This window comes from Myotis brandtii, unplaced genomic scaffold (genome assembly GCF_000412655.1).
Source record: "Myotis brandtii unplaced genomic scaffold, ASM41265v1 scaffold165, whole genome shotgun sequence".
NCBI classification, from domain to species: Eukaryota; Metazoa; Chordata; class Mammalia; order Chiroptera; family Vespertilionidae; genus Myotis; species Myotis brandtii.
The window spans coordinates 5110422-5126197 of record NW_005356042.1 but is presented as its reverse complement, the minus strand read 5'-3'; the positions used below and the strand labels follow the sequence as shown (position 1 = coordinate 5126197).

Below are 15776 nucleotides of genomic sequence, written 5' to 3'. Positions count from 1 at the left end.
GTGGGGGGGGAGGGGGGGGGGGGGGGGGGGAGAGGAACATCTGTAATAATCTGAACAATAAAGATTAAAAAAATAAAAGCTTACAGAATGATATAAAGAAAATTTTGTTGTACAGCTTTACAATATGTTTGTGTTTTAAGCCAAGTGTTATTACAAAAGGGTTGAAAAAAGTTATTTGATATATTTATAGCCTAAGTATGTAATAATCTGAACAATAAAGATTAAAAAAATAAAAGCTTACAGAATGATATAAAGAAAATATATTTGTACAGCTTTACAATATGTTTGTGTTTTAAGCCAAGTGTTATTACAAAAGGGTTGAAAAAAGTTATTTGATATATTTACTGTAGCCTAAGTGTGCAGTGTTTATAAAGTCTACAGCAGTGGACAGTAATGGCCAAGGCCTTCACATTCACTCACCACTCACTCACTCACCCAGTGCAACTTCCAGTCCTCAAGCTCCATTCATGGTAAGTGCCCTATGTAGGTGTATCATTTTTTGTATTTTATATAGTATTTTTATTGCATCTTTTCAATGTTTAGATGCACAAACACTGAATACTGTATTACAACTGCCTACAGTATTCAGTAGAGTAACATGATGTACAGGTTTGCAGCCTAAGAGCAAAAGGCTCTATCATATGGCCTAGATGTGCAGTAGGCTATACCATCTAGGTTTATGTAAGCGCACTCTATGATGTTTGCACAATGACAAAAATCATCTAAAACATTTCTCAGAACACATCCCCATCATTATGCAATGCATGACTGCAGATTTGCCTTGTAAGAAATGTTTTTAAAAAAGTTCTTCAGAGAAAAGAAAAAGAATATAGGTCAGAAACTTGGATCTACATAAAAAAAGAGCACTAAATAAGGTGAAAAGAAAAAGGTAAAAGTAAAATTTTTTACTTAATTGATCTACCAGGTAACAATTTGGTTAAATAATAGAAACAATGTATCTGATTATGTAAGCTTTTATATACACATACAGATATGTATATATACAAGTAAAATGAATGACAGAAATAATACAAGTGATGGAGGTAGGAATTAGAATTATTTTATTATTATAGAGTATTCACATTACTTGTGAAGTAATATACTGTTATTTTAAAGTGTACTTGGATTAGTTGTAAATGTATATTGCAAATTCTAGGGCAACCATTAAAAAAGAACTATAACTAGTATACTAAGAAAGGAGAGAAAATGTAACCATATAAAATGCTCAATTAAAACCACAAAAGGCAAAAAGAATGAAAGACAAACATAGGAATAAAGATCAAACGCAACAAATATAAAACAGTAATGAATGCAAGAGAAATTAATCCAACTATATCAATAATCACTTCGACTGTCAATGGTCTAAATGCACCAATTAAAAGTCACAGACTGTCAAAGTGGATCAAAGCACAAGAGCCAGCTATATGTTGTCTACAAGAAACCCACTTTAAAGACACATATAGATGAAAAGTAAATGGCTGGAGGAAATATGCCATGCTAACACTAATCAAAGGAAAGCGTAATAAAATTAATTTCAGACAAAGCAGACTTCGAAGCAAAGAAAAGTTATCAGGGATTTTTAAAAAGGCATTATATAAAACACAACAATTCTTAACATGTATGCATCTAAAAACAAAATGTCCCAACTATGTGAGGCAAAAGCTAATAGAACAGCAAGAAGAAAGAGATAAATTCACTATCATAGTTGGACAAATTAATGCCCTCCTCTCAAAAAGGGACCGATCCAGCAGCAGAAATCAGTACACATATTCTCAGGTGAGGATTTTTAAAAAAGGAAGCCTGAGCTGCCCAATCTAAACGCCTCCCATTCAGTAAATTTCAGGTGAACTGCAGAAAGTTCTCACCTTTCTTCAAATGCTTGATCATATTCATCTCTCTTCCCTCAATACCCTCAGTTTATTAACATCCCTATTAATGTGTCGCTCAAAATGAGCATTGTGCTCATCCATGTAAAGTCGGCCAAAAATCACCAATACCTATTCCTAGATGCCAGAGCCTGTGAATGGACCTTTAAGCAGTGACCTCTTACTAGGACTAAGGTTCCTAAATCCCTCTCATCTATGAGCAAGGGCCACTTTTTCAAAAAGTCTTATCTCGTAAAAATTCCTTGTAGAATTTTAAAGGAAAATTTATCCCACTTCAATACTATTTTTAAAATTTTAGCCTATCTGTTTTGATAGAATATTTGCATTTAGGTTTTTAACCATATCTAAAAGTATTTTTTAATTTTTCAATTACAGTTGATATTCAATATTATATTAGTTTCTGGTATATAGCATAGTGGTCAGACATTATGTAACTTAGGAAGCAATCCCCCAGTAAGTCTAGTGCCCTACTGACACCATATAATGATCACAATACTGACTATATTCCCCATGCTGCATTGTGCTTCCCCATGACTGTTTCATAACTGCCCATTTGCACCTAATCTTGCACCTTTTTCAACCAGCCTCCCAACCTCCCTCCCACCTCTTTGTTCTCTGTATCTGAGTCCATTTCTGTTTTATTTTGCCTCTTAAGATTCCACATATAAGTGAAATTGTGATGCTTGTCTTTGTCTGACTTATTCCATTTAGCATAATACCTTCTAGCTCCATCCATGTTGTACCAAATGGTAAGATTTCATTCTTTTTGGCCGAGTAATGTTGCATTGTATATATGTACCACTTCTTCTTTATCCAAGTGTTGAGCAATGAACAGACTGCTTCCATATCTTGGCTATTATAAATAACACTGCAATAAACATAGTGATGCCTATATCTTTTCAAATTTGTTTTGGATTTCTTCAGATAAATATCCAGAAGAGGGAATGCTGGGTCACATGATAGTTCTATTTTTAATTTTTTGAGCAACTTCTATACTGTTACCCAATTTGCAATCCCAACAGTGCACGAGGATTCCCCTTTCTCCACATCCTCCCAAACATTTTGTTGTTTTGACAACAGCTATTCTGACAGATATGAGATGATTTTCATTGTGGTTTTAATTTGCATTTCTCTAATGATTAGTGATGTTGAGCATCTTTTCACACATCTATTGGCCATCTGTATGGCCACTTAGGAAAAATGTCTATTCAGGTCCTCTGCCCATTTTTTAATTGGATTGTCTTTTTGGTGTTAACTTATATGAGTTTCTTATATATTTTGAATATTAACCCTTACCAGATGTATCATTAGCAAATATCTTCTCCCAGTCAGGTTTTTTTGCTTTGCAAAATTTTTTTAGTTTGATGTAGTTCCATTATATATATTTTCTTTTGTTTTTCTTGCCTGAGGAGACATATCCAAAAAAATATTACTAAGAGCAATGTCAGAGAGTTCACTGCCTGTTTTCTTCTAGGAGTTTTATGATTTCAGGTCTTCATTTAAGTCCTTAATCCATTTTGAGTTTATTCTTGTATATAGGGTAATAAAGTAGTCTAGTTTCTATCACTTTTTTTTTTTTGCATGTATCTGTCCAGCCTTCCCAACACCATTTATTCTTCCCAACACCATTTATTGAAGAGACTGTCTTTTCCCCATTGTATATTCTTGCCTCCTTTGTCATATACCGATTGACCATATAGATGTGGGTTTATTTCTGGACTCTCTCTTCTGTTCCATATATTCCAGTACCATGCTGCTTTGATTACTATAGCCCTGTAGTATAGTTTGATATCGATATCTCCTACTTATTCTTTCTAAAGCGTGCTTTGGCTATTCAGGGTCTTTTGTGGATCCATATAAATTTTAGGATTGTTGTAGTTCTGTGAAAAATGTTAGTGGTATTTTTATAGGGATTACATTGAATAATAGGTTGTTTTGGATAGTATAGACATGTCCTTAAAAAATTTACTGGAGAGAGAGAGATCTATTTGTTGTTCTACTTATGTATACATTCATTGGTTGATTCTTATATGTGCCCTAACCAGGGCTCAAACCAGCAACCTTGGCATTTCTGGCGATGCTCTAACCAACTGGCTACCTGGCTAGGGCAGTATGGACTTTTTTTTGTTTTTTGTTTAGTACTGACATTTTAATGATAATTCGTCCTATCCATGACCACAGTATATGCTTCCATTTGTATCTTCTTCAATTTCTTTCTTCAATGTCTTATAGTTTTCTGAGTATAGGGTCTTTTACCTTCTCGGTTAAATTTATTGCTAGGTATTTTTTATGCAATTATAAATGGGATTTTCTTAATTTCTCTTTCTGACGACTCATTATTGGTGTATAAAAATGCAACCAATTTCTGAGTATTAATTTTGTATTCTGCTACTACACTGAATTCATTTATCAGTTCGAATAGTTTTTGGTGGAATCTTTGGGATTCTCTCTCTATATATAGTATAATGTCATCTGCAAATAATGACAGTTTTACTTCTTCCTTTTCAATTTGGATGCCTTTTATTTCTTTTTCTTGACTGACTGCTGTGGCTAAGACTTCCAATACTATGTTGAATATAATAAAACCCTAATATGCAAATCAACCTAACAGCAGAACAACTGGTTGCTATGACATGCACTGGCCACCAGGGGGCAGACGCTCAATGCAGGAGCTGCCCCTTGGTGGTCAGTGTGCTACCACAGGGGGAGTGCTGCTCAGCCAGAAGCCAGGTGGGCAGTAAGGAGCAAGGGGTCCCAGACTGCGAGAGGGCGCAGGCTGGGCTGAGCACGAAATTTCGTGCACTGGGCCTCTAGTGTTGAATAGAAGTGGTATAAGTACATGCTTATCCTGTTCCTAATCTTAAAGAAAAAAAGTTCAGCTTTACACCATTAAGATGGTAGCTGTAGGTTTGTCATATATGGCCTTTATTATGTTGAGGTATGTTCCTTCTATTACCACTTTGCTGAGAGTTATCATAAATGGATGGATTTTACCAAATCCACTTCAATACTTCTTGCTAGATTTGGTCTACAAATATACTTTTGGATGTTGAATATGTCAACAACATATTTGCTCTCCCACAAAATTAGTAAGCGTATTTTCTTATCCAAAATCATGATAAAAACAAAACAAAACAAATAAACAAGGCTCAAAAGGAGAGTCTGGGTATGCATGACACCACGTGCAGGTTCATACCAAATCAGCACTGGCCTAGACTGGTACTCTGCACAGTGAGAAAAGGGCTCTCCTTGGAGCTGGTCCCACTCCACAGGCTGAAACAGATGGCCGGACTTCTCCATCTCCTCTGTGCTGGGTACTGAGAAAACAGGCCACACAGTACAACTCTACAATAGAGAAGCTGATAAGAAGAAAAACATCACATGTGCTGGGCAAAATGTAACCTTCCCTTTTGATAAATTCTCTGATGTGATACTTTAGAAGAATAACCTGGGGAACAGATTTTCATTCAGCAACTAGCATGGTCCAATTCTACTTCAAAATATTTCTGCAGGAGAGCCAGAATGTTACCAATGTTGGCCCAGTAACGGTGAACCTAAGGACCAGAGACCTATGGAAACAGTGTCAGCAAGCTGTCTTCCTTAAATGACTCCCGGCATCTGAGATGCACCAGGTAAGGGCCTCCTGTCAGCTTCCTGCCCACAAATCTGATGGGTGTTTTGTCCTCCAGTGATCCAGGCACTAAGGATGTAAGTTACTTTTTGTAGCAGCAGCCATGTACCACTGTGCTTAGTAACCAAAATGGGAAAATCTTTCTATAAAAACACTTCACATACCCCTTTAGAAAAATAAAGCCACTCAAAAAAGCCTGTTTATATTTGAATCTCCAACAGGCCTTTTCAACTGCCATCACTCCTAAATATGGAGTCTTAAAAAATCCCATGTTGTACTCAGCCAGATCTATATGCAGCACAAAAATACATGTGCTATATTGTGGGAGGGGGTGCTTTCAGTGCAGCCGAGTTATGTGCAAAATGCCATTCCAACAGGGCAAGCTGCCACTCAGCATCACCCAGGCCCCTTCGAATGGTGACATTTACAGAAAATACTCTAGCATCAAATAACTCCATGGGCTTATAACTCCATGAGTACAGAGTGTTAAACACTTGGCAAGTAAATGGTTCCCCGAGGTAATTCAAAGTTTACACCTTACAAAATTACATGCTATAGTACCATACCAGGCAGCGCTGAGACATTTACTGAGCAAAAGAAAATTTTTTCTCATAAAACCTGAGAGTCAACATCACATAGGCCCACTGGACAGGAAACTGAGTCTAACGGCTCATTCTACAACCAGAAAAGGCCCCTCCTCCAAGAATTGTTACAACATGGCCCAAGCAGGAACCATGTGCAAAAGCACTGCCCTTTTCATTTTAAACAGTGTCCCTTCGGCATTTGGCTCCACTTTTCCAAGTGTCAAAAATGGAACATGAATATTCCATCAAACAATGAATATGAGGCTTAGTATAGGGAATTTTATCTCCTTGTACAAAATAATAGTGGTTTCTAGAATCTAGGTAGCCTATCAGACTGTGTTCTTGTTTTATTTCAACTGTTATTTTTAACTAGAGGCCCGGTGCACAAAATTTGTGCACTCTGCGGGGAGGGGTCCCTCAGCCGCCCATATTATGAGGGCGCAGGCCAGGCCGAGGGACCACACCAGTGCACTATCAGGGCCAGGGAGGGATGCAGGAGGTTGGCCAGCTGGGGAGGGGCCGCGGGAGGGCTCCAGGGCACATCCAGCCTGTCTCACTCAGTCCCGATTGGCTGGACCCCAGCAGCAAGTTAACCTACTGGTGGGAGCATCTGCCCCCTGGTCACCTGGTGGTCAGTGCATGTCATAGCAAGCGGCTGAGTGGCCTTAGCATATCAGTAGCATATTACGCTTTGATTGGTTGAATGACCAACCAGACGACCGGACACTTAGCATATTAGGCTTTTATTATATAGGATAAGAAAACTACTATTTGTGGAATGTTTACTCTATGCTATGTGCATTTATTCCTCACAATAACTGCATGGCTAAGAAATTATATTTAATCCCATTTAACAAATGAGAAAATCAAGACAAGAAGTCAAGAAACACATTAAGCTAGTCAACGGAAGAGCCAGAATTTAAATTGAGGCAACCTGGTCCCATAACGCACACTCTCAACAGCCAACTAAGACACTAAACCAAGCACGTCAAACTCAAAGGCTAACAAGGGCCAAATAAACAAGGTTTAAGTTTATGTGGGCTGAAAAAAAAAAAGCTTCAATTTTCATAGAAACAGGTTTATTTCGATAGGGACATGCTGAATATAAAGGGCTGAAATAAATGAGTAATCGTTAACATAAAATAATAGAATATTTTAATAAAAATATTTTTTCTTGAACATTAACTTACCAGACACTGAATAACTGTACAAATTAATAAGCAGAACGCAAATAAACCTTTTTTTCTTGTTCTCTGAAAGCAAAATATTTCCTGTTGCGCACACCAAACAAGTCAGTACAAGACTAATGATGTGGCAATCCAGCTGCTAAAATATTCCCTGCTAGTATTATTGGAGAGAAATGGTGCACCGGCGCGTAAGGGAAATGAATGCAACATGATTATAGTGATTAGTCATTAGCGAATGTTGTAGTTCATTACTAATAATTATGTATAACAGGATATTGTAAAAATTAAGTTACAAAATTTTTATTAAAACGTTTCTTACATACCATTATGTTGGCTGAGCCACAAAAATATTCGTTGTGGGCCGTGAGTGTGACATGCTTGCACTAAACTATACTAAAAGTCAAAGGTCTCAGACTAAAGAAATCTATGTGCCAAAAAATGACCCCTTACCCTGACAGTCTTCAATTTCATGCATCCTTTCCTTCCCCTTGATTTTCCTACAAATCAGTCACACTCTACCAGTTGGTCTTCCCTTCCTCCATACGCACAAGCACTTCAAGACGATAATCAATCAGCAGTGAAGGAGCAGGAGGATCCACACAAGCTTCCACTCCCACTTCCAGGGTTTCCTGGCTTCACTCGCAGTTGATGCACAGCTGTTAATAAAACCTGCCTGATTATGAAGTCCACAAAGCCTCAGACCATGAGCCCAACCAGTTCATGGGAGAAGCCAGAGAACAGAACATATGTGTGTCTGTTTCCACATGATAAATATGGGGTATGGTCTGATTTCCGCTAACTCATTGCTGCCTTTTGCAACAGGATCGTACAAAGAACTCTGAATTATTTTGAGAATAATTCTTCTTTTCTAGGATGTCAACTTTTCTCAGACACAGCTTGAAGATACATACACTAAGCGGGTTTAGCTCAAGACGCCACAAATGTTGGCTCCTTTTCCAAATCAAGAGAAACAGTGTGCATGCATGAACACACACACACCTATACAGTATATTATTTTTCATTCAACCGATTTTTGTTGATCATGTACTAAGTACTTCAATGCATATAAAAATGTATTAGTTGTAAACAAATGTTCATAGCAGCATTATCTCAAGAGTGGAAAGTGGAGACAACTAAACATCCATCAATAAATGAATGGATAAACAAAATGTGGTATCTCAAAACAATGGAATATATTCAGTCATAAAAAAAGAAATTCTGACACATACTACAGAATGGATGAACCTTAAAAACATTATGCAAAGTGTAAGCCAGTCACAAAAGAACAAATAATGTAGGAAGGATTCTAGTTACATGAAATATCTAGAATAAGCAAATCCACAGAGATAGCAAGCAGATTAAAGGTGAGTGAATAGTGGGAATGGAGTCTTTTTGGGGTGATGGAAACATTCTCTATTTAACTAGCAGTGGTACAACTAGCAGTGTACAACTCTGAATATGCTAAAAACCATCATATTATCAATTTTGAAAGGGTGATTATTTTAGGTATATGAAAAACATCCAAAAACAGCCGAGTTCTGTAAGTAGCCTGACCTCCTTGTTTGTGGTTTATGGAGTCATAGATGACAAGCTAGGATGGCACCAGCTTTAGAAATAAATGGAGAAAGGGTGTCAAAATCTTTCTCCCCTTACCCAACTGCATCTCCTTCAGGGAGTAAGGAAGAAAAGTGGGGTTCACCTTTAGAAGTGCTGGTTTTTCAGTGTGGCAGGCTGCCTAACTAAACTTTAACAAATAGGAAACCTAAGCTGATAGGGCAGGCCTGCTGATTGAGGAAGGTGTTAAAAGTGCGTGAGCATCCTGTCTGGTTACACAGGCAGTTCCTCTCCATGGCTCCCAGCTTTGCTCACTATTAGAGAAGTCCCACCAAAGCAAGAAGCACCAGCAGGAGATTGGAGGTACATGGAGAAGAGGGAAGGAACCAGGGCCCGGCCCCTTTCCCCGGCCTTCGCCCCTTCTCAGGAGCATCGACAGCATCTCCAGCTCCAGACCCCACCCCACCCCACCCGCAAAGCCTAGCAGTGGGAAGTGGGCTTCTAGCTGACCCACTAGTTTGGTTTTCTCCACCATAGGTGTGACCAATCTCTTTCATGTCTTCCTTATTAGACCCTCACTGATACACCAATGGTTGCCAAAGGAAAGATGTTTGCAAACACTAGACACTAGCTCAGGGGTGGGTAAACTTTTTGACTCGAGGGCCACAATGGGTTCTTAAACTGGACCGGGCCGGAACAAAAGCATGGATGGAGTGTTTGTGTGAACTAATGTAAATTCAAAGTAAACATCATTACATAAAAGGGTACTGTCTTTTTTTTTTTTTTTTTTTAGTTTTATTCATTTCAAACGGGCCGTAGTTTGCCCACGGCTGCACTAGCTGTTACGGGCTGAATGCTTGTGTCCTATCCCCGCCCCCACAGCCCCTACCAAAATTCATATGCTGAAGCCCTAACCCGCAGTGTGATGGTATTTGGAGGTGGGGCCTTTGGGAGTAGTTTGGTTTAAATTAAATCATGTGGGTGGGGCCTGGGCTGGTGAGGCTCAGCGGTTAGAGAGTTGGCCTGGCCGGCACACCGAAAGATAGAGGGTTCGATTCCCAGTCAAGGGCATGTATCTGGGTTACAGGTTCGATCCCTGCCCTGGTTGGGCTGTGTGGCAGGCAGCCAATCAATGTGTCTCTCTCACATCGATGTTTCTCTCTCTATCTCTCTCTCTCTCCCCTGAGCCCACGTCACTCCCTCCCTTCCACTCTCTCTAAAGAGCAATGGGAAAACTATCCTCTGGTGAGGATTAAAAAATCATGAGGGTGGAGCCACCATGATGGGATCTGGACCTTTACAACAAGAGGAAGAAAGAACTCTCTTCACGAGCAAAAAGCAACCATGTGAGGACACAGTAAGAAGACAGCTGATGTGTTTCTCTCACATCAATGTTTCTCTCCGTCTTTCCCTCTCTCTGAAAAATCAATGGAAAAATATCCTCGGGTGAGGATTAAAAAAAAAAAATTCCACATTTTAATTACAATGAACAAGTATTCAAGTAATGAGAGACATGTTTATCAGAGACAATTTCAGATTTAAGACAGATGCCTCAAAGGTTGCGTAAGCATAATTGAGCCAAGAGCACCAGGAGGCAGCTGGAATCCTGCGCTGAGCCGAGGGTGGCTCTCTCTGGCTGGCTGGGAGACAGCGGCCACAGCAAGCTGTTCAAAGGGCACTCCCCAAGTGACCACATGTCAATAGTGCCTCCCTGCTTCTTCGGAACAAGCACACATAATATATGTTATAGAACCAGAAAAGGCTGAAGGACACGAGAAAGTGTGCACAAAATAGCTTAGAACGTCCCTGCAGGAACACCCCACAGATGTGCCATCGTCAACACTAGCCCCAGCTGAGTAGCTATAGGACTTGTATGTATTCTTTCATGGAGAGGTTTATTATCCTTCAACCATAAATTTGGACAAATAGCAACCATGCGGCTGGCATAAATGCTATGAAAATATCAACAATCAATTCAGCGACAATGAACAAACAAGCACATAAAATTGGGTTTCAAAAAAATAATTGGAGCAGAACAAGACAACACAGATTGCAAGCTCTGGGCCTAAATACTTTATAAATTATGGGGAAAATGACTAACTTTCAATATATACATAGTGAAACCAATTTTAATATGAAAATAATTTCCTGACTGCTGTGCCTACTAAGATAATGAAGCTTTCCCTAAACAAGTAAGAGAAAGGGAAATGAAGTCAGTAACTGGTAATACACACCAAGGCTTTCTGGTTCCGATTTGATTCAGGATCGCCACTGGGCCCTTCTCCAGCAAGTTAGCCCAGCGTGGGGACTCTACTTACACTTTCCACTTGCACAAGGGACATTCTACATAGTTGGTTCCACTCCAGGCCTGAAGCCAATAGATTAGATCTCCATAGCCTGGCATTGTGGTCTCCTTAAGAGGCTCATCATCAAACAAGCAAGCACACCCCCCAGGGAGGCAGGCTTCCCTCTTATGAAAGTCCCAGGACCTGAAGACACTTTGCACCACTACTGAATTCCGCAGTGCGGCTGCCTTCTCCACTGAAGGGAAGAAACCCTGGTTGCTGAGTTAGCAGTGAAGAGAAGGCACCCTGCACCAGGTGCACAAAGCCCAGCAAGCAGGCATGCGCACCCCAGGAGAATGAAGCCAACTCTTTCAATCTGTCACTCTCCTAGGTTTTTTCCTGTAAATAATGTATATGTATACAAATAATGTATACAGACAAAGTCTGTCTCTTCAGAGTCAGGTGTGCAGCACTGACCACTAACACTAGTGGTGAAGTGCAGTGGTAAATGTGACAACACACTTACCAAAAGATGCGGAAATCAGGCTCCAGTGATGGCTGAGCCTAGTTTATTGAAGAGCAATATAAAGGCTTTCCCATCCATCATCTTACTGGCTCCACTGTTTCTATGTCAACTAGACCTATTAAGAGCACCCCCTTTAGTATACCACAGCTCCATCCAGCAAACTGAAACCCAAAGTGCCTTTAAGGAGATAAACAGATGGCCCAGGAGAACTGCATAAAATATGATCAATGTAACGCAGACAAGGGAGGAACAAGAAAATAAGCCTGAATGCAGCGCTGCTCCTAGCGACCCTGGCAACACCTTCAACAAAGCCCGGTGTCAGGCAGCAGTGGCCAAGCAGGGCTTCTCAGCGAAGGGTGGAGAAAACTCAAGCTCTTTCCTTTCTGCAGTTACCCGCGAAGCTGGTCCCTCAGGCTCTGCAAGGGTGCTCCTCAAAGCCCTGGAATTCTACAATATCTGATTCCATCACTGTGAACCAAGCATGCTGGCATGGACAGGAGGCAGGCCCAGATGTCGACTCATGACCCAGAGCCTTACCTGACTTGCTCCCAGGTCCTGGTGGCTAAATGCAGAACCCAGAGATCCTTGTAGTGGTAAAACTGCTCTCCGTCAGGAGAAGCAAACTCCCCTCCAAAGATCCACAGCTGCCCACCACCTTGAGGCACCACCACAGCCTGTGAAAAGAAAGGTGGCAGGTCAGAGCAAAGCAGCACAGCTCTTGGCTGGCTCCACGGGTGCAGCCCAGGTTCTGCACCATCCGCCAGAATACAGCACGTGGTAGTCCTGGCCAGCACCCACACTTCTGCCTTTGAGGGAAATTCCTGAAAAATCCCTCATCAACAAATCCTCCAAAGTCAAAATCTAATAAACTTTCAGGCACTCCTAGGTTGCAAAACTAACATCCACTTATGTTTAGACAACCCACATCCCATTAGAATGGACACAATTATGTCAAAAGTTAACATCTATATATATATATAAGAGGTTAATATGCAGAGTGTCCCCTTGGGAGTTTGATTGGGAGACCGGGAGTTCGATCTCTTGCTATGACGTGGCACAAACAAAGGGAGGCCCCGGCTGGCAGCCAGAAGGCCCTGATCGGGATAGAGCAACCTGTACCACACTAGCCCTCCCACTATAAACGAGGAGAAAACTGGACAAAATCTATAACGGAACTAGAATCAGACAACAGGAAGTGTACGACTGTGACCCTAAGGACAGTAAATAAGAAAGGTGAGCCCTGTGACTCTGTAGGAAGTCTCTGCACCCTGGTGTAGGGAAAGTAGCCCAACAGGACAGGTGATCTTGTTGAGCTGAGGAGACAATGGTCAGAGTCTAGGGATACTGAGGTAGCTGGAATTTGCAAGCAGAGTATTGGAGAGAGAGCACCCTAAAAATCCATGTGGGTGCCCTGGAGTCTTTGAGCACTAAGCTGCACATCTGCAGGAGAGACTGGGAAAAGAATCACCACTGTGAGCCTGAAAGCTTGAAAATGATCTGCACTTACTCGGGACTTGGAGACAGGCAATTTCCAACCAGACATAGTTAAAGATGTCACTGAACTCCCAGGGCACTCAGTAGCGATCCCAGAAAAGATATAGCCTAGGACTAAGCCGTCTCTAAATAAAGTTTCAAAAGGATCACAATGATCTGCAAGTGACTTAACCACCTGCCAAAACAAAACTCATGCAACAGATGAAAACAAAATCCAGACAGTCAACAGGCAGCATTCACAAAGTCCTGTATCTAACGACACAATTCTAGCAGGGAAATGTGACTGATAACAAGGAAAAAGGTCAGTCCATAGGAAGAGATCCAGAAATAACACAGATGAGAAAATCAGCAGACAAGGACTTGAAAAGAGTTATAAACATGTCTAAAGATTTAAAGGAAAACAAGAACATAATAAACAGACATGGAAACAATAATTAAGAACCAAATAAGTTCTAGAGCTGAAATACCATAAAGTAAATAACTCACAAGTTCTCAGCATATCCACTTACCTTGAAGGACAATAAAAACTACCAAAATGAAATGAGAAAAAAGACTGAGGGTGGGGGTTGGCGGGGGGTAAGGGGGAAAGACAAGACAGACTCATTGCCCTGTTGGATAATATTAAATAGTCTAACACACATATAATTTGGACTTCAAGAAAATCACAAAGATACATCAAAATCAAATTGCTGCTGCCCAACCAGTGTGGCCCAGTGGTTGAGCGTCAACCTATGAACCAGGAGGTCATGGGTTGATTCCCAGTCAGGGCACATGCCCTTGGTTACAGGCTCGATCCCCAATAGGGGGTGTGCAGGAGGTAGGAGATCAATGCTTCTCTCTCATCACTGATGTTTCTCTCTCTCTCTCTCTCTCTGAAATCAATAAAAATATATTTAAAAAAATAAAATAGCTGTAAAACCAAAGATAAAATCTTTTAAGCTGCCATAGAAGGGAAAAATGACAGACTGAATACAGAAAAATTAAGATAAGAATGATGATTGGCCTCTCCTTAGAACACTATAAGCCAGAAAACAGAACATCTTTCAACTGCTAAAAGAAAACAGCTGTCAACCTAGGATGCCGCATCTAGCAAAAATATATGAAATATAAACTGAAGACATTTTATCTTAAGAAAAAAAGCTGAAAAAAATTTGTTGCCAGTAGATCTGCACTTCAAGATATGATAAATGAAGTTTTAGGCTGAACAAAAAACATTCCTACACAAAAACATAGATCTAAACAAGGAATGAAGTGTGCTGAAAATGGTAAATTTGTAAATCAATATAAGATAGTTTTCTTTCTTTAAAGTTTCTTTAAATAATAACTGTCTAAAGCAAAAATAATAACATTGCATCACTGTGAGGCTTCTAATATATATGGAAATAAAATATATGAGAACAGCATAAGGAATGTCTTAAAGTGTTTACCTTGAAAAAAGTCAAAGCATTTCAACATAATTACTTCTTATAATGTCCTTGTAAGATAAGAATTCTTCTGCATATAGAAGTGATAACTGAGGTGTGAGCTGGCCTACATCAGCTCTCCAAAAGGAAGCTGGCTGGACTCTAGAAAGAAACGAAGTCACTGGCTGGACTGAGATAGAAGCAGACCTTTCCTCTACTCACTGCTCACTCCCCTTTGCACTGTCAAACTTACAGAAAGAATTTCTAGCCCCAGGCTCTCTTACGGGAGATTAATTTATGTATTTTGGAAAGAAAGCTATAAAAATAAAACACCTTTAAATATATATATTCATGCACAAATACACATAGTGGTTTTGAGATAACTGTTTAAACTGACACAACCAACATTCTCTCTCTGGATCTAACACAGGCAAAGCACCACCCAGTGACCAAGTGAACAACGTAGGACAGCACTGCTCCAGGATAAGGCAAAGCCATCCTCTCTAGCATCTTCTGTCCTATTTGTCCTATGAGGCTATTTGCTTCCCAAGCATTTGGGCTTGTTGTCAAAACTGGAATAAAATCATGTCTGAAAAGCTTTAAGATAACATAACACTCTCCCTCCAAAGGCAAAAAAAAAAAAAAAAGCCCAATGGAGTCCAAAGTAACACAGGGACTTGAATGGATTCTAATATCAGCCACACGGTTCAGCTTTGTGAAAGCAGAGTTCTAAAAACATGCGACATCATCAGGACCAAAGAAAACACATAATATGGGACATCATAGGAAATGGCAAATTTATCTTTTTTTTGTACCTATGTCCCAGCCCTAGAATGGTGCCTTACATGTAAAAGATACTCAGTATTTCCTGAGTGAAAAAATCTAGGAGTCTTGCAATGCCTGCTCGGATGGAACGTAATGAAGCTATTATTTAGTTGGAAGTTAACACTTGCAGCAGTTCAACTGAATACTGTTGGTGGAATTCCACTTATTTCACGAATAAACATTTTGTATATAATAACTTTTCTCCATAAACTACTTACTGCTTATTAATGCACAAAGGCCAATAAGAACACAGGTGACATTTTTTATTAACCCACTAGAGGCCCGGTGCACGAATTTGTGCACTGGTGGGGGGCCCTCGGCCTGGCCTGCAGGATCAGGCCGAAATCGGCTCTCTGACATCCCCAAGGGGTCCCGGATTGCAAGAGGGCGCAGGCCAGGCC

General features: G+C 40.2%; 1 protein-coding gene across 1 annotated transcript in view; it reads right to left on the bottom strand.

Moving 5' to 3' along the window:
* Positions 1–15776, bottom strand: part of KLHDC4 (kelch domain containing 4) — a 47296-nt gene that overhangs the window by 23640 nt on the left and 7880 nt on the right. Inside the window, exon 6 of the mRNA XM_005862522.2 lies at positions 12191–12327. Within this exon, the coding sequence (XP_005862584.2) occupies positions 12191–12327 (137 nt within the window). The remainder of the gene's footprint in view (positions 1–12190; positions 12328–15776) is intronic.